This window comes from Hemitrygon akajei, chromosome 20, assembly GCF_048418815.1.
Source record: "Hemitrygon akajei chromosome 20, sHemAka1.3, whole genome shotgun sequence".
In the NCBI taxonomy this organism is placed as follows: Eukaryota; Metazoa; Chordata; class Chondrichthyes; order Myliobatiformes; family Dasyatidae; genus Hemitrygon; species Hemitrygon akajei.
The window spans coordinates 41,379,692-41,405,451 of NC_133143.1; the positions used below are offsets into that span (position 1 = coordinate 41,379,692).

At 40.3% G+C, this 25,760-nt stretch overlaps 1 protein-coding gene across 2 annotated transcripts in view; it reads left to right on the forward strand.

Annotated features, from left to right (window-relative positions):
• The first annotated feature begins 6,942 nt into the window (after positions 1-6,942).
• Positions 6,943-25,760, forward strand: part of LOC140713749 (MARVEL domain-containing protein 3-like) — a 32,742-nt gene continuing 13,924 nt past the window's right edge. Inside the window, exons 1-4 of one of the 2 annotated variants that reach the window (XM_073024224.1) lie at positions 6,943-7,200; positions 10,313-10,538; positions 10,865-11,046; positions 22,137-24,050. In XM_073024224.1, the coding sequence (XP_072880325.1) occupies positions 10,351-10,538; positions 10,865-11,046; positions 22,137-22,822 (1,056 nt within the window). In that variant the 5' untranslated portion in view covers positions 6,943-7,200; positions 10,313-10,350 and the 3' untranslated portion in view covers positions 22,823-24,050. Of the gene's footprint in view, positions 7,201-10,312; positions 10,539-10,864; positions 11,047-22,136; positions 24,051-25,760 lie in introns of those variants that run through there. The other variant, XM_073024223.1, reaches the window with a different exon arrangement.

The following is a 25,760-nucleotide window of genomic DNA, read 5'->3' on the forward strand; positions in this document are numbered from 1 at the left end:
TTTTCACCACCCTGGCACCTGTGACACCATTTTCAACAATCTATGCACTTGTATTCCTCGGTCCCCCTGTGTTACATGACCCTCCTTAGGGCCCTACCATTCCTACACTGGTTTCATTTTCCAAAGGGCATCACCTCACACTTGTCCGCATTGCGACTTCTCAGCCTACTTCCATAACAAACCTGTTCCTTTACATCCAGATCGTATGTATTAATAACAAAGGTACCAAAACCAACCACAAAGCATATCACTAATCACCAACCTCCAGCGCGATAAACAACCTTCAACCCCACCCTCTCTTGTTTCCTATTTCTGAGCCAATTTTTAATATAGGAAATTATTCTGCTCCCACTGAGAAAAGCTCTAGACTGATTGCCACTTCCATTCCTCTTACATTGATTTGGCTTGTGTCCAATTGCCCTTGGTAAAATCTCAATTGCCATAATGTTTCTATCTGCACAGCCAGACCAAACAAAAAGAGATAAGGAGGAAAAACTGTAAATCAAAAACCGTTGACTTGAACAGCCAAATCTATTTCTCTCTGAGTAATTTGTTTCTATTTGGTTTTATGCCTCCATATTGTTTTGAGAGGATTACGGGGTTGGAGTTTCTGAAAAATGCTCCATTGGTGTAACAGGATATCTTTAAGCACCTTGGAGTAACAGCACAGCCGATCAACACCGCATGGACTCAGTACATGTTTGCTTCTGGACACAGAACACATTTGCACCGAACGTGGGCCACTCACAGTCTGCAGTGATTCATAGAGTACATTGAGTCAATCCTTCTGAAGGAAGCTGCTGATGTTCACCTATCCCCATAGAATTATTATTGTATCTGTTAATCTGCTCTGCTGCCAGACTCTGTATTGGATGAATCACATGGAAACTTGAGTCTTTAGTCAGCACAAACACACACAAAGGAGACTGGGCAGTAAAATACCAAACTCAAAGTACATCAAGTTTTGATAACCTACACATACAGATGGTCAAACACGATTACAAAAGTTTAAATACTTTGGTGTGAACAAATGTCTCCATAGCGTTATAAGTAACATGATCATCAATGCATCTTTGTTGAGACAAGTAGATCACATTGTTACCCTGAAAAAGGAAAAAACCCAAACTTTAAAGTGTCTTTATCACAGCATGATATGCACTGACAAACACCTCAAGCAAAATTCAAAGTAAATTTATTATCAAAGTACATATAAGTCACCTTATATAATCCTGAGATTCGTTGTCTTCTGGGCAAACTCAATAAATTGATAAACCATAACAGAACTGATGAAAGACTGCACCAACTTGAGCGTTCAACTAGTGTGCAAAAGAGAATGAAAAGACTGAAAATACGAAAAGAAAGAAGTAGCATAAATAAATAAATAAATAAATAAATATATCAAGATAATATGATGAAGAGTCCTTGAAAGTGAATCCATAGGTTATGGGAGCATTTCCATGATGGGACAAGTGAAGATGAGTGATGATTTCCCCTTTAGTTCAAAAACCGGATCATTGAAGGGTAATAACTGTACTGAACGTGGTGGTGTGAGTTCTAAAGCTCCCGTACCCTTTTCCTGATGGCAGCAGCAAGAATGTCTTGAGTGGTGAGGGTCCCTGATGATGGATACTGCTTTCCTGTGAAAGCATTTCATGTAGATGTGCTCAATGGTGGGGAAACCTTTGCCCATAATGGAGTGGGCTGTATCCAGTACTTTATATAGGATTTTCCGTTCAAGGGCATTGATGTTTCCACAATAGGCTGTCACACAGCCAGTCACTATACTCTCCATGAAAACTCTATAAGAAGCTTGTTAAAAGTTTTAGATGTCATGCCAAAGAGCTGATTGTGGACTTCTGGATGGGTAAGATGAAGGAACACATACCAATCCTCATAAAGGGATCAGAAGTGGAGAGAGTGAGCAGTTTCAACTTCCTGGGTGCCAAGATCTCTGAGGATCTAAACTGGTCCCAACATATTGATGCAGTTATAAAGAAGGCAAGACAGTGGCTATACTTTATAACTCACTGTTAACATCAGGTAGGAGGTACAGAAGCCTAAAGGTACACACTCAGCGATTCAGGAACAGATTCTTGTCCTCTGCCATCCAATTTCTAAATGGACATTGATCCCTTGGCTACTACCTCACTTTTTTTAAAATATAGTATTTCTGTTTTTACATGATTTTTCATCTATTCAATATGGGTATACTGTATAGATTTAATTATTTATTTATATTATTTTAATTGTTTTCTTCTTCTATATTATGTATTGCATTGAACTGCTGCTGCTAATTTAACAAACTTCACGTCACATGCCGGTGATAATAAACCTGATTCTGATTTTTGCAAACTCCTAAGGAAGTAGAGGTGCTGCCATGCTTTCTTCATAATTGCACTTGTCTACAACTGTTTTAATATGGTCTGTGACAACCATAGTGCATTCATTCAGAATCACCAATGAGTCCTTGAGCATGGCCCAGTCCACTGACTCAATGTAATCTCGTAGCCTCTCCTCTGTCTCCTGCAACCACCTCTTTGCTGCCCTTTGTTGAACTACATCCTATGTCTACAGATTGAGCATCTGCTACATACAAAGCAGTGTTTTTAACTTCAAGCTTGCTATTTACATTTTAAGAACTAAAGACTGGCTTCTGTTTATGACCAGAAGGTAAACAATTGTTTGATCTTACAAATGGCAACGGCTGTGCTTAGAAATCAAACTTGGGAAAACATGAAGCTCACTAGCCCATGAAGCGAATAACCATCACAGAACAAGCTATCAGCAGAAGTGGTAGAAATGGGTCTAATTGTAGCATTTAAGAGATGTACATGAATGGGAAGGCTATAGGGGACTCTCATCTAGGTACGTTTAGATTGGACTAGGCAGAAGGCCAGACTGGCATGGACTAGAAGACCAGGCTGGGGACCAGCTTTGCCTCCCAGAAGTTAGCTAATCTTCTATCCATGCTGGTTATCTTTCCTGTAGTACCATGGCCTCTTATCTTGTTTAGCAGCCTCATGTGCGGCACCTTGTTAAAGGCCTTCTGAAAATCCAAGTAAACAACTTGCACATACTGTCCTTTGCCTTTCTGCCTATTGTTTCCTCAATGAATTCCAACAGACAGGATTTCTCCTTAAGGAAACCATGCTGACTTTGGCCTATTTTATCATGTGCCTTTGAGTACCCTGAAACTTCATCCTTAATAATGGACTACAACATCTTCACAACCACTTAGGTCAGGCTAACAGGCCTATAGTTTCATGTCTTTTGCCCCTCTCCCTTCTTAAAGAGTGGAATGATATTTGCAAAGGGACAAAACTACAGTGTTTATGTATAAAGGTAATCTTGGTGTTCAAGATCATATCTCCCAGAAAGTGTTGCACTGATAAATAGGGTAGTCATGGCATCATTGTCTTTATTATTTGAGGCATTAAGTTCAAGAGTCAGGACGTTATGATAAAGCTTTATAAAACATTAGTTCTGCTGCGGCTGAATTATTATAAGAAAGATGTGAAGGCCTTGGTGAGGGTGCCGATGAGAATAACTAGGATGCTACCCAGATAAGAGGACATGTTCTATGAAGAGAGTTTTTTTTAAAAAAAAAGAGTTATTTTCTCTGGAGCAGCGGAGGCTGAGGGAAACCTGTTGGAAGTTTAAGAGGTTATGAGAGGCATAGATGGGCAGCCAGCATCTTTTTCCCAGGGTGAAAAGTTCTAATACTAGAGGGCATGCATTTAAGGTGAGAGGGTGAAGGTTCAAAGGAGATGTGTGAGGGAAGATTCCCCCCCCCCCCCCCCACACACACACACAGAGTGGGAATGCACTGCCATGGGTGTTAATGGTGTAAATATGGTAGATGCATATGGAGGTATATAAGAAGCTCTTAAATGAGCGCATGGGTGTGCAGAGAATGGAGTGAAAGCAGACAGTTGCAAGAAAAATGAGGCTCTGATAGTAGGTGATTTTAACTTTCCACATATTGACTGGGACTCTCATATCGTAAAAGGGTTGATGGGATAGAGTTGGCCAAAGGAGTTCAGAAGTTTCCTTCATCAATATAGAGGTCCGAACTAGAGAGGATGCAATACTGGATCTCCCAGTATTTAGTTACTTTATTCAGTGATACAACACAGAGTAGGCCCTTCCAGTCCTGATTAACCCTGACCTAATCAAGGGACAAATTACAATGCCCAATTATCCTGGGAGGAAATTGGAGCACTTGGGGAAAACCCATGCATTCCACAGGAAGGATGTACACGACTCCTTGCAGACAGCGCCAGAAATGAACTCTGAACTTTGGAACATCCCGAGGTGTAATAGGATCATACTAGGTGCTACACTACTGTGGCACCATCTTCCCTGTTGGAGAACGAGGCAAGGCAGGTGACAGAAAGATGTGTAGGGGACACTTCGCGTCTAGTGACCATTATGTTGTTAGTTTCAAGAAAATCATGGAGAAAGATAGGTCTGGTTGAGAGTACAGAGTTGGCATGTTCCTGTCAGAATAAAGGGCAAGGCTGACAAGTTTAGAGAACCTTTGTTTCCAGAGATATTGAGGTCCTGATTAAGAAGAAGAAGCTGTATAGCAGGTATAAGAAGCAAGGAACAAATGAACTGAATTGAATTGACTTTATTTCTTACATCCTTCACATACATGAGGAGTAAAAATCTTTATGTTACGTCTCCATCTAAATGCGCAATCATAGTAATTTATAACAATTTATAATAAATAGAACAGTCAATGTAATATAGAGTACACTTACATCAGCATGAGTTCTTCAGTCTGATGGCCTGGTGGAGGAAACTGCCCAGGAGCCTGTTGGTCCTGGCTTTTATGCTGAGGTACCACTTCCCAGATGGTAGCAGCTGGAATAGATTGTGGTTGGGATGGTTTGGGTCCCCAATGATCCTACGGGCCCTTTTTACATACCTGTCCTTGTAAACGTCCTGAATCATGGGAAGTTCACAACTACAGATGCGCTGAGCTGTCTGCACCACTCTCTGCAGAGTCCTGAGATTAAGGGAAGTACAGTTCCCATGGCAGGCAGTGATGCAGCCAGTCAGGATATTCTCAATTGTGCTCCTGTAGAAAATTCTTAGGATTTGGGGGCCCATACCAAACTTCTTCAACTGTCTCAGGTGAAAGAGGTGCTGCTGTGTCTTTTTCACCACACAGCTGGTGTGTATAGACCACGTGAGGTCCTTGGTGATGTAGATGTTGAAGCTGTTTACCCTCTCAAACCCAGATCCATTGATGTCAATAGGGGTTAGCTCGTCTCCATTCCTCCTGTAATTCTCAGCCAGCTCCTTGGTTTTTACGACATTGAGGGAGAGGTTGTTTTCTTGACACCACTGTGTCAGAGAGATGACTTCTTCCCTGTAGGCCACCTCGTTATTGTTTGAGATAAGGCCAATCAATGCAGTGTCGTTGGCAAATTTAATTTGCAGATTGGAGCTGTGGGTGGTGTACTTGAGGAGTACAAGAAATGCAAGAGAATATTTACAAAGGAAATGAGGAGGGCTAAAAGAAGACTAGGTTGTTCTATCAGACAAGGTGAAGGACAATCCCAAGGGTGTCAGCATATATATAAAGAACAAAAGGACAGCAAGGGACAAAATTGGTCCTCTTGAAGATCAGAGCATTGGTATATGCATGGAGCGGAAATAGATGGAGGAGATCTTAAGTAGACTTTTTACATCTGTATTTACTTGGAAGATGGACACATCCTCTGAAGAGGTGCTGCAAAACAGCAGCATGGACCATATGGGGATTACAGAGGAGGAGGTGCTTGCTGTCTTTATGCAAATCCCTTAGGGTTGACAATGTGTTCACTCAGATCTTGTGGAAGTCCAGTGCAGAAATTCAAGGGTCCTCAGCTGAGTGATTTAAAACATCTTTAGTCACAGGTGAGGTGCAGAAGAACTTGAAGATAACTAATGTTGTTCTCTTGTTTTAGAGAGGCTCCTTGAAGAAACCAAGAAATTATAGGCCGGTGAGCCTGACATCCCTGGATAAGTTATTGGAAGGTATTCTAAGGGGGAACGGGAAGAGGGGGTAAAGAGGGGGGAGAGGGGGAGAGGGGAAGAAATGGGGAGAGATAGCAGGGAAGTGAGGGGGAGAGGGACAGGGTGAGATGGGTGAGAAATGGGGTGAGACAGAGGAGAGATGAGAGGGGCGAAGAGGGGCAAGGGAGAGAGAGGGGAGGGGAGGGAAATTGGTGGAAAAGGAGAACACAGTCTGGCACTGTAAAATGTGAAAGGCTGTACTTGAAAGAGAACAAAATGCTCAAAATTCTCAGCTGGTGTGAAGAGAAACACTGAGCTAATATTATGAGCACAAGACATTTAATCAGAACGGGACAATTTAGACAGAAACTGGAAAGGTTTGTTATTTGAAGTTGTTGAATTCAATCTGGAGTCTCGAACTATTACAAACTGTGGTTGTGAATTAAACACAGGTTTCTTAAAATCTGCCATCATCGAAGTTGAACTCACAAATTTCATAAAGTGAGATAAAACTATTGTGAATATTAATGAGCTTTAGATGGCCTATAAATGTCATTTTGGATATGTAATATGCAAAATAAATGTTTACTCCTTTTTAGATAACCTACCATGCGGTAAGATAAACTCTTACAAGTACAATTACAAACTAGATCCACTTCGAGATTTATCTTCAAAGGCTTTCTTTTTGGAAAATAAATATTAAGCCTTTGCAGTCAACAAATATTCCCTGGCCCATGATATCGGCTTTGCAAGACCCCCTAACCCCTTTCCAGCCCATACGTTCCCACTCATATCCCAGTAATTTTCAGGCCGATGAAAGCCGGCAACTTTAAGGGGAGAAAGAATGTTTTTATTGTTCGCTGGGTATATAATTAAACGGGGTGGGGAGGAATTATATGGGGATGCATTCGTTCTTCAAAACAAACATTGTTCGTTTCAGTCTTGAGGAAGTCCTGCCGAAGGGTTTCGGCCCGAAACGTCGATTGTACTTTTTTGCATAGATTCTGAGTTCTACCAGCATTTTTTGTGTGTTGCGAAGAGTCGTTTGGTGTTTTATTATAGTTCCTGAAACTAGGCTCAGCGCCAAGGTTCAGGAACCTGATGAACCAGTTGCCCCGCCCGCCCGTTCACCTTGCACTCTAGTTGGTTTCGGTCTTCAGTCTAAAGTCAACACCGCCGAGCCGAGTTTGGGTAAATATCTTTTCTTGTCCTTCTGCCTGTTTAGTGAACAATTTCGACGGAGGTTGCTCGGGCGACGGTGTAGGAAACCGCGGCACGTCCCCTCCCTTTGTGAGTCTCCGCCAGCACCGGCCTCATCCGTATTTTGGATCCAGCTCCTGTCGTTCACCTGTGGGTCTCTCCACAGTTTCCAACCTGCGGGCCGGCAGCACGCTCTAAATCTCCACCTACCACTCTAGCACAAATATATCTTCAGTTTTAACCTATAATCTTCAGTTTTAATTGCAATATTTTCCTTTCGACTGAACTACTTTTGGCCGCAAATATACCTGTCTTGTCTTTTCACATTAATATTTACTTTGCGCTACTTCATACTGCATTACAACCTTTGCGCAATTCTGCTGTCTTGCGGAGTTCGTTGTATTTATTGTTTCGGTATACACTGTCTACCTTGTGAGCCTCATTGTACCTTGTATATATGACAAACTAATCTGAATCTGGCCCCTTATGTTGAGGTGGTGACACAAAAAAAATGTCATTAGGATATCTCTACTGGCAAGAAGGACTATCGTTGTCAGGGTTTACAGTGTATCTTCAGTGTGTCATATTGTGTCTTAACTAATTACCAACAGTAGCCTGTTTCTTGCCTCGTCTAGTGACCCACAGAAATTAGCTTCAGTAGTGCACTCTTTGTAAAGCATTAACTTCGAAAAAAAAACTCTTTGCTAAATAATTTGTTTTTGTGTTGAGTTTTATCATGCTTCAACTTGTTTTGCAAAAGGGCTTCAATTTGCAAATTGAAATAGAAACCTAAGTCATGATGTGCATTAATTATATGGATTGTATAAAGATTGGCACAGCCAATTAGCCCATAGACAATATGCCAACTTCTGGAAGAACAATCGTGTTTTCTTTCAGTGCCTTCCTTCACCGCCATGTTCCTGGAAAGTATTTTTCCATCAGCATCTGTCTTCTCCCCTTCTTTAAATCAAAACTATTTCCTCCCCTTATGAGATGCAAAAGTTGTGCTTTTTTTAAAAAAAATCTTTAGCCAAAGCCTTAAATCTGTGCATACGATTCTTGAATACTCTTTCCTCTAGTTATGCACTCTAAAGCGGTCATGATTTTATCCACTTTTATCAAATCAGCTCTCAACCCTTATCAAAAGGCCTTTCAATCTTATCAATTTCTCTCTCAACCTTCTAGTGTTTGCATTGTTCACACAACAAACAATGAACTGAAACAAGAAAGTACTGCTGTAACGTTTTAGGAATACAGATACTGTTTGACCCACTGAGGAATTATGGCATTTTATTTTCTACTAGATGTTGATTGTGTGATGATTATTAGCCTGTAATAACTTCACTGTTCTTTGAAATAGTGCCAGGGGATTTTTAATGCAATGCTGAGGCTAACTTAGACATTGATTTTTGTTATTGTCTGCCTATGAGTGTGGAGGTAATTATTTTGCAACGGACTTGCAGATATTAACTTTGTTAACATTCCAGACATAATTCATTGGAAAAAATATTTTATTGATTATTTTGCAAATAAAATGTTTCTTGTATATGGCTGTACATAATTGTTGACATGGCTCAGTTGCTTTGATATATTGTATGGTGGAAATAATTCGGAAGCTGTATAGCTCGGGTGGTTGATGGTTGGGTTGAGTTGTTCTCCGATCTTGGCAATTCATTTGCAAATTTGCATACGAGGAGACTTCATCAGTGCATTGTTCATTTTGTGGTGTGTCCTCCGAATGCTTGGCCTTTTATCAGTCAACTGATTGGTCATCAATAAGAAAACTCATTTGTGACGTAGGGAGGGGGGGGGGGTCTCGTCACTGATTGGTTGCATGGTGAACTCTTTGTGTTGTGGTCTAGAATTTTGGCCACATTGGCTTATAAATAGGATCAAGGTCTACATGGCAGTTTGCAATATGTTAAATCATATTAAGTTGACAGTGGAAACAGAAACGGGGAACTGGCATGCTTGGACATGTCAGTAGAAACACACGTGACGCTTTGGAAACATCCGTTTATCATAACGAACGCACACAGGTCACACAAGAAGAGCTGTAACAAAACTTTATTCCGAAGAGCAAAGACACACTGCCGCATGACAGAACAGAAGGATAAAGGGAAGAAACATTCCTGCAAAGTATTTGGATGAAACAGATACCCACATAACTTCATAAGAAGATGTCTATGAGGTCGACAATGCATCAACCGAGAAGCGACCAAATGGGTTGTCCTTCCAGACATTTGAAATACCTTGGAAAGGACGGTCTTACTGCTCCAAGAACATAGAATTTCAGTCACACATAAACCAACAGCAACACTGAGGAGAGTTCACTGCAGAGCAAAAGATCAAACCAAGCTATTGGACAAGACCAGTGAGGTCTACAAAACCCGGTGCGGGGACTGCAGCAAATATTATGTCGGCCAGACTAGGAGAAAACTATTCAAAGGATCCAAGAACATCAACTGGTTGTGAAGCAGCATAGCCAACTCTCCCTAGTCTCTACCCACGAAGATCAAGAGGGGCACAAATTTGACTGGGTATTAGTGAAAGTCATGCTGCAAGCAAACACATGGCATGTAAGAGAATTCCTAGAAGCATGGTTTCTTTGCAAGCAATTCTATAAAAAGACATAAATAGGATCAAGGTCTACATAAGCCAATGCAGGCAAAATTCCAGACTACAACAAACGGTGTCCACCATAAACCAATCAGTGACGAGACCCCATCCCTTCGTCACAATTGAGTTTCCGTATTGACGATCAATCAGCTGATTAATTATATAAAGGCCAAGCATTTGGAGGACACCCCACAAATGAACAGCACACTGATGATGTCTCTTCGTGTGGTGACAAAATATTTGCAAATGGATGACAGCTTCGGTATTTGTAAACAATTGTGGTTTATTTTGTCACTCTTCCAGTAATAGAAGTATTCCTATCATTCTTCGGAATAGGGAATAACTAACCTTTTCTGGGAAACAATTTGACCAGTAATATTTTGTTGTAATCTTTGTATAAAAATGCTAAAACACTTAATGATTTTATAATGAAGTAAGCTTCTCTCTATTGCATAGTTTTTGACATTTATACTTTCAACTATAGATCTCATGAGTAGAGCTGAAGGCAAATGAAGCTACAAAATGTCCTATCCCAGTAAAGTTCCAAGAAATTCTGATGGAAGCCATTCTTCGAATAACCCACATCGAGAGAGAAGACCCAGGGACAGGCCCCATCCTGAAAATAGCCACTCTGGTAGACGTAGCAGGGAAGACCCAAGAGACAATCACCAAAGCAAACCTTCAAGAGAGCCATATCCTTCCAGTGAAAGGTTCTTTTTTTGTTGTTTTTGTTTAATTGTGATAAGCAATGAATTTATATTTTTAGTGTGTGAGAATTCAGTTTGCTTCAAATTCCATGCAAATGTGTTATTGTATATCTCGCTAGAGTTATAGATATTTTTCTATTTTCCCTTTGATATCTAGTTTTAATTTATATATTTTGGAATGAAAGAATAAGCAGAATATAAAGAATTAAGGAGAACAATGTGAAATCTCAGGGGGTCAATGATGACTTGAGAGGGGCTTGTTTAGTTTGAATATTTTCTTTGGAATGGATCAACATTTGATGAATTTGAAATAATTTCTGCTTCTGTAGACATTCACGAGATTCAGTGGAAGAATCGTACTCCAGACCACCCACTACAAGAGGAACACCATCTCAACCAAACAGTAGACCATCTTCTTCAGCACCTCCCTTTTATAGTGCTGTTTCACAAGCTAACTCTCCACCCAAAGAGTCCTTTGGGACAAAGTGCTCATATTTATGCTCCAGAAGAGGTATGTATAATGTCACTGACCTTGCATTAATAAGTCTTTTACTATATAATTTTTTGTGTTCGTGTAGGAAAGTGGCAGCTTGCGAAATATGAAGTATAGATTTATGATAGATAGATAGATAGATACTTTATTCATCCCCATGGGGAAATTCAACTTTTTTTCCAATGTCCCATACACTTGTTGTAGCAAAACTAATTACATACAATACTTAACTCAGTAAAAAATATGATATGCATCTAAATCACTATCTCAAAAAGCATTAATAATAGCTTTTAAAAAGTTCTTAAGTCCTGGCGGTAGAATTGTAAAGCCTAATGGCATTGGGGAGTATTGACCTCTTCATCCTGTCTGAGGAGCATTGTATCGATAGTAACCTGTTGCTGAAACTGCTTCTCTGTCTCTGGATGGTGCTATGTAGAGGATGTTCAGAGTTATCCATAATTGACCGTAGCCTACTCAGCGCCCTTCGCTCAGCTACCAATGTTAAACTCTCCAGTACTTTGCCCACGACAGAGCCCGCCTTCCTTACCAGCTTATTAAGACGTGAGGCGTCCCTCTTCTTAATGCTTCCTCCCCAACACGCCACCACAAAGAAGAGGGCGCTCTCCACAACTGACCTATAGAACATCTTCAGCATCTCACTACAGACATTGAATGACGCCAACCTTCTTAGGAAGTACAGTCGACTCTGTGCCTTCCTGCACAAGGCATCTGTGTTGGCAGTCCAGTCTAGCTTCTCGTCTAACTGTACTCCCAGATACTTGTAGGTCTTAACCTGCTCCACACATTCTCCATTAATGATCACTGGCTCCATATGAGGCCTAGATCTCCTAAAGTCCACCACCATCTCCTTGGTCTTGGTGATATTGAGACGCAGGTAGTTTGAGTTGCACCATATCACAAAGTCCTGTATCAGTTTCCTATACTCCTCCTCCTGTCCATTCCTGACACACCCCACTATGGCCGTGTCATCAGCGAACTTCTGCACATGGCAGGACTCCGAGTTATATTGGAAGTCTGATGTGTACAGGGTGAACAGGACCGGAGAGAGTACGGTTCCCTGCGGCGCTCCTGTGCTGCTGACCACCGTGTCAGACCTACAGTCTCCCAACCGCACATACTGAGGTCTATCTGTCAAGTAGTCCACTATCCAATCCACCATGTGAGAGTCTACTCCCATCTCCGTTAGTTTGTGCCTTAAGATCTTGGGCTGGATGGTGTTAAAGGCACTAGAGAAGTCAAGGAATGTAATCCTCACAGCACAACTGACCCCCTCTAGGTGAGAGAGTGATTTGTGCAGCAAATACGTGATAGCATCCTCCACTCCCACCTTCTCCTTATACGCAAACTAAAGAGGATCCTGGGCGTGCCTGGTTTGTGGCCTCAGATTCTGTATTATCAGCCGCTCCATGGTCTTCATAACGTGCGACGTCAAGGCAACAGGTTATGACCAGATTAGTTTGTGGAACACCGCAAACCTAAATCCAAGTCCAAATATATTATGACAATGCAAACACAAGGATTGCTCTGTTATTAATTTTATAATATTTTGCTTCGTAATACTGGTAACCATACTTTGAGGAAAATGCCACTGTTTGGTACAGAGGAAGGACAGTAGTGCTCATTTGTTTCTTGGGCAGTTAATTGTCAGCAAAGCCTGTTTCTTAATTGATAATGGAAGCAACTTTAAAACTCCTTTTCCTCCTTCAATTGTTAATAAATCTGCTGTCTCTGACAATGGTGCATGATGATGTTATATTGAACACTTTGATACATTAATGAAAGAATATAGAATCTTTCATCTGAAGAATCTGATAGTTTCTCAATTGTTGCAACATTCTACGTATTTCTTCATTGAGAGCTAACTTGTAAGAAGTAACCATGATTAATAGACCTCAGACTCAGTGGATGATGATGGTCTATTTTGATGAGAAGCTTATGAACTATTTTGATCAACGTTGGCCATAAAGAGTGTGAAAAGTCTACTCTGGTACTTTACCTATCCTCTTTGCAGAGAAACCCACACCTACACTGCCTTTCCCACTCTGTCTTCTAACCATCACCAAAGAAAACAGCTTTCAGAAGCAAATTGTAAATTAGTTTTAGAAAAATGGATACACTTGCAAAATTTATTAGTGGCAAATGTGAGAGATTTTACGAGATCGACAAACAGAATTCTTGATTAAATTTTAGAATTCTGTTGCTTGAGTAGAAAAATACTGGACCACAGCATGAGGAGATCTAAAAAGATAACAGTATATATACTATTTTCAAGCTTATAGGGCTTATAGATCAGAAGTTACTGGAAGGCGTCTCACCAGGAAGACATCAGAAGCAGAAAGAAGTCCTGAACTGTTGCTAGTGATTGGGTGATTGTGAGTAATGAGTGAGGAAGAGGAAGGGATGGACATCAAGAAAAAATTAAGAGGAGCAGAAATGTGAATGAACTGGCTTTGACCTCATCATGGCTTAGTACCCATGATGAGGTCAGGATTGGAAGAAGGGTGTTGACAAGTCTTACAGTGATACTTTTCAGCAAGAATCAAGAATGTCAAATGTCATTTCCAGTACACAAGTGTAATGGAGAACAAAATAATTGTTACTCCAGATCCAAGGCATTTAAACACACACACACACACATAAAGAACATAATAATAAAAATACAATAAATATAAATAATATAACTTATATACATAGATTGATTAATGTCCATAAAGTGACTTTAGGCATAGTAATGTCTGCACATAAGGCGACTCTGACAGGAAATTATAAAGTAGTGGAGTCAGTTAGTGAATGGAATTTTTTTAAAAATTGTTATTATTAAAGGAATAGAATGAGGTCACATTTAGCTCCCTGGTTTCTGGGCCTATAGTCATTATATTCTGACGTGCAGAAAGACACAAATTTGCCTATTGCATCAACAAAAGTTGCTTGAAATACTCTTCCAACTTGTCTCATCTCCTGTACTTTTCCCACAGATTTGTAAAATATTCCTTCTGGCAGTTACTTTTGATTCAACTTCAATCATTCTTCCGTGCAACATATTCCCGCTTTTTAAAAAAATCATCTAATCCATTGACCATGTTGATTACCTTAAAACTCTGACTTTGGTTAATGAGCCTCCTAAGCAACCAGTTGGAAAAACTCTGGACATGAATGGGGAATAGCCAAATGTCATGGTCCATGTTGGTTTAGTGTTAGATAGATTCCTAGAGGTTTGTTGGCAAGACATTTGAGCACTGGACAAATGCACATATTTCTGAATTTACATTCAGTAGCCACTTTATTAGGTACCACCTGTATGGTCATGGTCTTCTGCTGCTGTAGCCCAACCAGTTCAAGGTTCGATGTTGTGGGTTTAGAGATGCTCTTCTGTAGAGCACTGTTGTAACATGTGGTTGTTTGAGTTACTGTTGCCTTCCTGTCAGCTTGAACCAGTCTGGCCATTCTTCTCTGACCTCTCTCATTAACAAGGCATTTTTGCCCACAGAACTACCACTTACTGGATTTTTTTATTGCACCATTCTAGAGCAGCCTTTCTCAACCTTTTTGTCCTGGAGGAGCCTTGAAATAATTATCAAGTCTTGGGGAATCCCTGCATAAAAAACATAAGGCAAACACAATAAATTTCTGTTAAATAACTGGCTTAAGCCAAAATAGGATTTAATTTTTCCAAAGGTAGATTCAGTACATTTAATTTAAATAAAGTTTGTAAATTGATTTTAATTAATGCAATTTACAACATGAAAATTTATTGACAAAAGTTAATAAAAACCATAAGCCAAAGCAATATGAATAAAAATATAGCCCAAGACACAATTTTATGCAAGGCTTTGAAAAAACATTTTCTTACTAAGTGACATAATCAGACTCCAATATAGGCCTAGCATGTGAAACCTGTGCTTGTTTTTTTTTTGCTGCACAAATACTCAATACTGGGTTGAACTTGAGATAAAGATACATGGATTTCACCTTCAATTGAACTGAGATGATTTCTATCCTTGCCCTTGATGTTTGTTAAACAAGAAAAAGCTTGCTCACACATGCAAGAAGTTGAAAACTACAGCAAAATGATCATTGCTTTCCTACGAATGGCAGGATACTCTTCTTTCACAGAAATCCAGAACTTGTCCAGGGGCAGGACTGAAAATTTCATCTTGAGTGCACGATCAGACTGTGAATCACAAAGTTCTTCCTCATCCCTCAAAGTCAAGTTCTCAGGCTGAGCAGAGAAAGGGTTCCTCTCCCAGTCATACACATGTTGAAAGGGAAGAAAAATACTGTTCAATTTTGTTCTGCAATTCTTCCAGGTGGTTTTCAATAAGACTTGAGACTTTCGGATATCCTTCCTCATTCTCAAGCACAAGCAGTAGTGAAAACATTTCAAGATTTCATTTTGTAACATGATTTTTCCAAAGATTCAGTTTCATTTTAATTCCAAGAATCTTGTCACTTCAAGTCAAAACATTTTCTCCAGGGCCTTGCGACTTGTTCAACTACTGTAGTTCATATGATGAAAAGTGTCTGCTAAGTAGGCTAGTTTCTACAGCCATTCTTCATCTTCAAAGCTCTCAGCAAAATCTGGCCACCTATTTTCTTGTAAGTACTCCTGCAATTTGCTTTTCAGCTCAAGCACGGTGTTAAGAACTCTTCCTCTGCTAAGCTATCAGATTTCTGTATATAATAGGAGATTAGTGTTCTCTTTGTCTAGGTTTTCACAGTTTTTTAAAACATTCTCAAATGAACTGGTCTTTGTTTAATAAAGTTAACTATTTTTGTAATACCATCCAGAACTTTTTCCATTTCATCTGCAAGAGTTTTGACATCAGCCCCTCTCTGTGAAGAAAGCAGTGTGTTGTGACAATGTCAGGGTTTTCTTTTTCACAAGAGAAACAAAACCATTGCTAGGGCACCATCGGTACAGATGCTAACAAAGTTCTTCCAAGAGAGACCTTTTGTTTCCAGAAATGAAGATAAATATTAAATATATCTTAGCCTTTTCTTGTTTTGGGCAGCTCTTTGCAAAGGAAAAAAGTTTTCTTGAATTTCACCATCATTTACGAATCTTACAAATGCTACAACATGACATATATTGGTGAAACCTGTCGACTCATCAACCTGGATAGAGAATCTGTTGCTTTTCATTTTATCACACAAAACCTCTTCAGCATCATGTGACATGTCATCAGTATGTCTACTTACCATACTGTCTGAGAGTGAAACCTTTTCAATTTCTCGTACTCTGTCTTAACCTAGCATTTTACCCACTATAATTTTACATGCTGGCATTATTAGGTTCTCACCAACTGAGTGACTTTTCCTTTTCTGGGTAATAAGTTATGCTACTAGGTAACTTGCTTCCTGAGCCTTTATTAACAAAGGCTTTACTCTGTTTGTTCTGAGATTCCAATAGCCATTTAAAAATAATCAGCACTTTTACATGTCATGTGACTGACTTGTTAAGTGCTGGAGACATTGCTGCATTTGTAAGTTGTATATGCCACAGACTAGACACAATGGAACAGGATCACTAGTCCATGTCAAACTTGGATCACTAGTCCATGTAAAACCCATTGATAAGTAGCTTTCACCGTAAAGATGGACTTTTTTGTGTCCATTATGGCTCTCGCACAGTGAAATGACTTGGAACACTGTAATTCTTCATCATTAACCTCACTTTAATTGTCTGTAGGCTGAGGATTGGAATCCTTCTCTTCCATCTCACACCTCCTCTTCAAAAATTGCCACATTGGATTGTCTTCAGAATGAAAATTTACCTCCAATTTTCTACTACACCATTGGAGTTTGTTCGCTCCCATAAGTCTGTCAGTGGTGCACAAGGGGAAGTTGGGGGAGGTAATTCAGGAAGCAGAGGCTGCCGTCACAGCCCAAGTTAGGCGAGTCCTTTTAATGCTCGAAAAACACACTACACACTCATCAGCCTACTGTCCCTCCCCTCTGTGCAATACAGCCTCACCAACTATCAACGGCCTCTCCTATCTCATGTCAAAAACTGAGAATGGACTCAACCAAATAAACATGGTTTTACTGTGCACTGCCATACTGGGCTGAGAGACGTCTCAGGAGATTGCTAACAGGTTGCTTGGTCACTGCCCACCATGGCGAGCACTTGCATCAAGCGTTGCACAATGTCAAAAAAAAGTTTATTTTTTTTAATCATGACCTCTCGTAGAACTCCTTGCAACCTCTCACTGAATGCCAATTGAGAAGCCCTGCTCTGGAGACGATTGTGTGTGAAAATCCCAAGAGATCAGCAGTTTTTGAGATACTCAATCCATCCCATCTGGCACCAATAGTCATTCCATATCAAGATCACTTAAATCACATTTTCTGCATTCTAATATCTACACTGAATAAGAATCTTTTGGCAATATTTTATTACGGCATTTGAAATTTATCTGAAGATTAAGGGGGCCTCTAGGGTGTCTGAGAGCAATAATTTTCAATAATTTCTACATTTGTTTTGAGAAGCTTGAGAAAGAACATCAAATACTTCTCAAAAACAAATTACAAGCACATTTAATGTTTAAATCTTCAGAATGCACACTGAAATAAAACTTGGTCATGTGAGTCAAGCCATTAAGGCTTCTTTCCAACTCAAGTTATCAGTCAAATCTCATGATACAGATTTTAACATTTGGAGTTTATCACTAAGAAACATTGACATGGGTGCTGCTTTTCTCCAAAACTAGACTACTAAAAATAGGTTGGTGATGATTTGGCAAAGAATCTGCCCCCGGCATATTTGTCTCCCAAAGGCAGAAAGGGAGAGGAATTAACGCGTTTCTTCCAGCAGCTCCTTCAGGAATTGTTTGATGCACGCTGCAGTTTAGGCTGAAGCTGGCAAAGAGAGAAAGTGTCAGACAAAAGTTGTGGGCTGCTGTGCTTCCTGAACTCGGTCGTGGTTCAGTTTCCCAGCTTTTTGGCACTTCTGTCGTGAGAAAGACTAAAGTCTAATGGGAAGAAACTTGTTCTTGATCGCTTGCACAGTAGTAGCTGCACATGGCTTTCAAATTTCATTTAAAATTTGGTTGAAGCTGCTAATATAGTACAGAGTTAACAAAATCAATGATGAAATTCAATCTGTAAATCCCTTTACTCATATCATTGCTGCTGCAACTAAAGGGTTTATGATGGAGTGGAATGCATAGGATGACACTTTCGTGTATTAGTGTTGTGGTGCAGTTTGCATTCCAGACTCTTAATGGAATGTGTTTTCATTACTCAACATCATGGGATCCGCCTCCACAATGAAGCTTTCCAAAATATCAATCTCATGTTTCACACTCACAAGATGTCTATTGTACTTGCAAAGTGCCAGAAGAAAAATAATCAATTATATTGCTCTGGCTTTTAAATTGCAGAAGAGAAACATTACCTAGAATAGGTTGTCTATCACTTGTGTGATACTGAATCATAACTTATTTTCCTTCATGTTCTCATTTATTCTAGTGGCCCCTCCCCCTTCTAAATCCTTCCCAGATTGTCTAAAAGTAAGAATAAGCAATTTGAAGGCCTTTCGATTTGTATTATTCCCCTTTTTAAATCCCTTCAGCCAAGTAAAGATTACTTTGTAGTTTATCATACTTTAGATGAATTTCCTGATCAAAGTGGAATGTGGCATTCTGAACTTTCAACTTTGTATTTGCTACATTCATTTAGGTTGTAGCTTGTTCTAATCTAAATTAATGCAACATAAATGAAGTTAAAACTTCATTAATGTAGCTTCGTAACTTCTTCCATTCTCTGGACGTATAAATAGAGTAACTGTGCCACAGTGTGTTGTGTGGTGGAGCTTTTGGATTTCTGCTATGACACTTACAGCTTCTGCTTTATTTAAAATTGTTACTTAATCCCCTGCAGCAACCTAAAACATTTTGCTGATAATGGAGGAAAATGGAATTCACTAAGGGCTCAGAAATCTGATTGTGTAACTTAGTAATACTATCTGATTAAGATGACACCTAACCTATTACACAGTCTGGGGGGGCAGCACGTTCTCACAGTGGTTAGCGCAATCACTTTACCAATCAGGTTTCGATTCCCACCGTTGCCTGTAAGAAGTTTGCAAGGGCACCATGGTAGCTAAGCAGTTAGAATGACCCTATTACAGCTCGGGGCATCACGAAGGTCGGAGGTTGGAGTTCAATTCTGGCAGTGTCTGCAAGAGGTTTGTACGTTCTGTCCATGAGCACGTGAGTTTCCTCCGGGTGCTCTGTTTTCTGTCCACATTCCAAAAGTACCAGTTAATAGGTCATAGTAAATTGTCTTGTGGTTAGGCTGGTGTTAAGTGGGTGAGTTACTGGCTAGTGTGGCTCATTGGGCCAGAAGGGCCTGTTCTGTGCTGTCTCTCGAAATAAATAAATAACATAAAATGATGAACTTCTCTGATTCAGTTCACTTTGCTTGTAAATTTGACTGATCACTTACAAGAACACGCACCTATATCTCATGTGATCTTAGCATGATTTGATGTCCTCTCAAGTAGCAGTCCTATTGTAGTATTAAAGAACAAAATTGGATCATGTGGTCCCTGGAGTGCTCATCTTTGATTACTCCCAGGAGTGGATTGGGACCCCTGTATTTCAAGCCCTTTGCTTAATTCTGATCCATTGAGCCACCCAATCTTTCTGTTAGAACCAGCCCCTGTTGAGGGGTGGATACAAGGAGAGGTTTGTGTCTGGAAAAGGCGTGACTCGTGCTAAGCAATCTGTCAAGTTTATTGCCTTATATAAGAAGTGGTAGAAGTTAATTCACCAGTAACAAAATGTGTTTGCCCAGGGAGAAAGTAGTGTTTAAAGTGAATAATCCACACTCGTTGCTCTTTCATTTCCGTGCTTCGGAGTGTGAGAAAGAGATATATGGCTGTTCCTGAGAGTACTAGCTCAATCTTAATCACAACGACTTGTAGCATTTTTGGATTTCAAGCATCTGCAATTTAGTTCTGCTGGTTCACACTCCTGCATTCAATGCCTCACCGAAATTAAAGACAGTTAAATAAACTAGTAAATTATGTAAACTATTCCTTTCTAATCGTAATTAAGCAGAAATGCAACCATTTGCACTAATTAGGTGATCTAAGTGTACAATGTACTGCGTATGTTAATCAAAATGGCTTCTTTGTTTTGTTAAAAGTGGGAATGCTTCTTTGTTATGGTAAGTGTTTTGTCTCGCAGTTGTTTAGCTTTAGAATTGCCGATAACGGGGATTGTATTCATTTGTTAACCAATGGGGTTAAATGTTATTTTGTCTTGTGGGTCTGGGAGCTGGGTGGAGCGGGGTTTTCGCGGTCTTTTCGGGAAGTCGGGAAGAAAACGCTGAAGAAGGTGGACGTGTGCCGCACTGCTCGGTTGACCACCTGGGAGGTCCTAGGGGCAAGGACGTGGAGGTCGGAGGAACGCGACAAGGGGTCGAATGGTTCGATGGTTGAGCTCCAATGATGTGCACTAAACTGACTGAACTCTGATAAGCTTGGCGCCTTTTACTTTATTTTCTTTTCCTTCATATATACTGTATTGTTAGTACTCATTTAGTTTTAGTAAAATCTTTATATTGTTATGTGTGAAGCCAAGCAGAGCTGCAGAACGGATGCTGCTAATAAGAGAGATAAGGGCAAGCCATCCAAAATGCTAATGAGAGAGAGATAACAAGAGAGAGAGACACACACAGATAATTCAGTATTTTGGCGTCTGCACTGATAATGCCACGGACATTTGCTTTGAACACGAACTGTTCGTTAACACTCCTGCTGAGACAACCGGAAGTGGTGAAGTTTGATGGACAGGTGATACCCCCTCAGCGGGGGATAAAATAGCGGGTTTGCTAAGACACAGGCAGACACGCCACGAGAAGCTGAAGAGAGCATTGTGCCCCCACAAGTTGGTGGGAGTTTGGAGGACCGATTCATTTGTTACATTTGTGGGGTGCTCGTCCCGGATTGGATTTTCAGGGGCTGTGGAATCGCGCAGGCAGCAGTGCGGACATGGACAGAGCAAATGTAACACTTGCCCAACAGGCTGGTATATGTCTAGGGGAAAAAGTCCAGCCACTCTCCAACCCCGCCTCCCGTACACGCAGGTGCTGTGGGAATCAAGTTAATGCCGCGTCGCACACACAATATCAAACTCACACCAGATACCGTTATGGAATATACTTTAAAAGATCTTACTAAAACTAAATGAGTACTAACACTACAGTATATATGAAGGAAAAGAAAATAAAGTAAAAGGCGTCAAACTTATCAGAGTTCAGTCAGTTTAGTGCACATCATTGGAACTCAACCATCGAACCATTCCACCCCTCGTCACTTTCCTCTGACCTCCACGTCCTTGCACCTGGGACCACTCTGGTGGTCAGCTTTGCAGTGCGGCGCACGTCCACCTTCAGCGTCTTCTTCCCGACTCCCCGAAAAGACCGCGAAAACCCCGCTCCACCCAGCTCCCAGACCCACAAGACAAAATAACATTCCCTCATTGGTTAACAAATGAATACAATCCCCGTTATCGGCAATTCTAAAGCTAAACAACTGCGAGACAAAACACCATAACAAAGAAGCATTCCTACTTTTAACAAAACAAAGAAGCCATTTTGATTAACATACGCAGTACGTTGTACATAAGTAACAGATTTATTGAAGTATTGGAAGTACTAATTATGCATGAAAACATACAATTCAGGTACTAAGTGGTGTACTGTTGAACTATAAATTTACCTATTAAAATCATATTGAAAATTTGAAATTAAAACAATGTGTGCAAAAACCCACCAGGATAGGTGGCATCTATGGAAAGAGAAATTGTTTCTCTTTCTACAGATAATGTATGACTTGCGAGTTTTTTTTCCAGCATTTTCTGTTTTTATTTCAGAATTAGGGCATTTACATTTTTCTTTCAATTTTCAATTGAAAGTCTGCTAATATTTACAACGAAGAACTTTAAAAGCTCCAATTTAGATTAGTAAATGAATCAATCTATAAAAGTCTCACTGGTCCTTTATGATGTCCTCTGCTGGTTCTGGAGCGGTGTTAGCTGCATTTCCCATTAACAGCTTCCTTAATCTGGTTGTTGCAGGATTGCTGCAGATGCTTGAAATCATTCTCAACCTGGTGGTACTGATCTGTGCCGCAGCCACCCAAAGTGCTTCTGCAGGCTTCGCTAGTATTGGAGGCTTCGGAAGTGCCTATTATTACAACATGGGTTATGCCAACAGCGGATTTCTAAATCATGAAATACAGCAGATCGGTAAACTAGATGTAAAGTACAATGTGATGAAGTCAACCACTGTGTACTGTGCAGTAGGTCTTAGCATTCTGCTGCTTGCCTTCTCGGTGGCTTTCCTTGTCGTCGAATGTATATTGCAATACAACAGGTCCTCTGCACTGCACAGCAAATACCCATCCTTCCTGATCATGGAATGTGTGGTAAAGGCTCTCGCAGCAGTGGCTTACCTCATAGGCGTGGCTTTGTATCTTCACTTCATTTTTAAAATTAATGCCACCGACGTGTGCAAACAGAGAGAGTCGCTCTACAATCGACACGGATACAGCTCGGTGAAATGCGCCATACTCGGCACGGAAGTTGCTGTTTCCCTCTTTGCTGTGATGTTAATAATCGCTTACATCGCCAGTGTGGTATTCGGAGTTCTGGCTCATCGGGCGATACAAGCTACACGAGCTTCAAAATCTCCGGAGACCTCTGTTGCGTGGAGACTCGGTACCCCATCAGAGGTGCAGCCCGTGAAACCTGACGTTCTGTGAACATGAGTTCAAAATTAATGTGACGTCTTCATAATGCAACAAAACCAGATTTAAAGCTGAATTGGAGGCTTCAGGATTTTGGATCTTCAGCACTAGTTTAAAATTGATGGACTGCCATCACCATGTGATAAGAGAACTCTGTAAACTAGTATTTTTGTGTAAAAAAAAACACTCCGTCCTTAAATATGGAAAAGTGTAATCCCTGAGCAGTCAGGGATTGGTTAAATTTGGTCTCTGGGAAATGGCAATTGACACTTAGATTTTAAACAATGTCTTTGCTTAGATTCTTGGATATCACCTACCATTTTGATTTTGTTTAAAAGAAAATATTACACCTGAACTGGTTTGGTATATTAAATGGCAGAAAGGCAATGCTGAGATGGGAAAATGAGAATCATAAGGAAAAGCGAGGAATATGTACAGTAATTAAAATTAGTTTTTTCTCCGTTGCACTCATGAATACTGGCTACAGGCAATTTTAAGGATGTTCTCTCATCAGTTGTTATTTTTCCATGAGCAAAATGGTGGAGGGGCTCAGGCAGCAGCTAGGGAGGAGAATTAACCATTGATGGTTCAGGCCGAGGCCCTTCATTGGAACTGGTGATCAGTCTGGATTTCCAGCATTTGCAGTATCTATTGTGTTTATTATTTTTACATGAAGTTATTTTCTCTTAATCAAAACTGGATTTATATGGTAGGCCTAGATTACTTTCTTGGCATTTGGCTGGAGTAACTGGGAAAATATTCCAAATACGAGTTCCTGCATATGGACCTGCAAAATGCACATAAAATTCCTTCTCCTTCAACTAAATGAGAATTGATTCAAGTTCCCCGTAGAGTTCAGCAATGTGTGCATTACCATATTTATGGGGATTGCATAAAGCACGACAACCGTGGTAACGCACGTAGTGTGCAAGCTCAGTCCACTGAGTGGTCCCAAAGATGGTGGTGGAGCTGCAGTCCACCAACTGGCATTCCCACCCTCAGTCAATGAGTCCAGCTTCTTGAGTTGCCTTCATAGGACTTAAATGGGTAACTCATTGATCATGTATGATGGTCTTCAAAAAGGACACTAAAGAAGTGCGAGGAGATTTTGTTGGTGGACTTGCAAACCAGACTCTTTTAAAATATATTAAATAAACAGTGTTATAAAATGCTGTTATTACTAATGGTGACTAGGAGCTTACCTTTACTGAAATAAAACTGCAGTGATCCACTAGTACCTTTAGGAGAGTAAATTTACCCTCCCCCCCCCCACCCCCGCTCTGTCTACCCCATGTCTACCTTTCAACTTTTATTGCAGAATGTTTGATTTTTATCTGCCCTGTGACATGGCCACGAAATCGTTGTATCTCTCCAAAGAATGCGGTTTTAATCAGCACTTTCCTATCTGTGGGACGTGTTATGTTGCAGGAGTGTCCAGTATTACTGCCTGCACTGTATTTGGCTCATCTGCAACAATCATCTTGTTATGTTGAAATAAAGCCTGCAGCTCACCGTGTACAGATACATTCCTCTATGGTACTGTTTCTCATTTTTCACCCTTCCCACCCTAATTCTAAGCCTTAATATTAACAACCATTGGAAATATAGTCAGAGAGGGCTTCTCATTTTCACTCACCATGACAGGCTGTTCCGCTCAGTGTTGCCGTCTATCTCTACATTGCTTCTGGTCCTTGGCTCTGACAGAAATACTTAGGCATATTGTGATTCTCTTCTCCAATATTTTCTTTTTCTGTACTGCAGTACTAACTTTGCACTGATTTCTCTCTTCTCCACTACACAAGCTCCAATATTATTTTCCTTCTCCATGATCCCTAATCAAACCAAGTTCTCCCCCCCTCCCCCCCCCCGGAACTCTCTCTAGACTGTTTAATGTCATTTCCAGTCGACAAGTGTAAAGGAGAACAAAATAATTGTTATTCTGGATCTGATGCAGTACAAAGAAAAAAATAAGGTAAAGAACACTAATTAAAAGGTACAATAAATATACACAAGGTGGCTTATGTAATGTACATAGATTGATAGTATGTCCATAAAATGACACTAGACGCAGCAGGAGTGTTTGTTTGTAAAGTGACTGATAGGAAGAGATAAAACAGTGATCATGAAGGGTGTGGAGGATGGGTTAGCGGGTGGGGTTGTTGATCTGCCTTACTGCTTGGGGATGGGAATTGTTCTTGAGTCTGGTGGTCCTGCATGGATGCTATGTCACCTCCTCTCTGATGGGAGTGAGGCACATCGTCCATGAATATGGTGGGTGGTTTCTTCCTCTCTCAGAAGCGGTGCCCGGAGGCATTTTTCAGTACAGGGTGGGGTGTTTATTTGACACCCAGGTCCAAATCATTGATGACATTGTAAGTCTGATAAATTTCCACAGATGTATTCATTCATCCTGGGTGCATGTATTGAAATATTTAACATGTGCACCAGTGTCTTTAAATAGTACTATGAGGTGGCAAAGATAATGTTGGAATAAATTCATACTAAGATTCTATTTCTTCATTTCCAAATCTTTTGCGATTACCTGCCCATTTATCAGGAGTGCTCCACCGAAAGTCTGAAGTTCAGTTAAGTTGGTAACAGCCGGAAGTGGCAATTTTCAATGCATTGCTTCATTTCACAGGCAGACAGAACTAGGGTATTCTGTTGATAAAGCCAAGTGTAGTTAATGGTGAGAATTTGGTACATTTCGGTTTTGCCCTCCCTGCTTTTAAACTGCATAGATTGTACAGGGTAGATGACTCCTAAATTTGCTGTACAAATGATTGTTTGATTCATAATTTACAAAATTTACAGTTTAATATGAAGCTGTTCAAATGTTATGTGCTTTTAAAAGCTGCTGCTTTATTTAAGCTAAAGAGGTTAAGAATTTTGAAGGAGCTAAGTTACTAAATTAGATGTGACATATCGATGCAATGGCTGTATAATTAGTCAG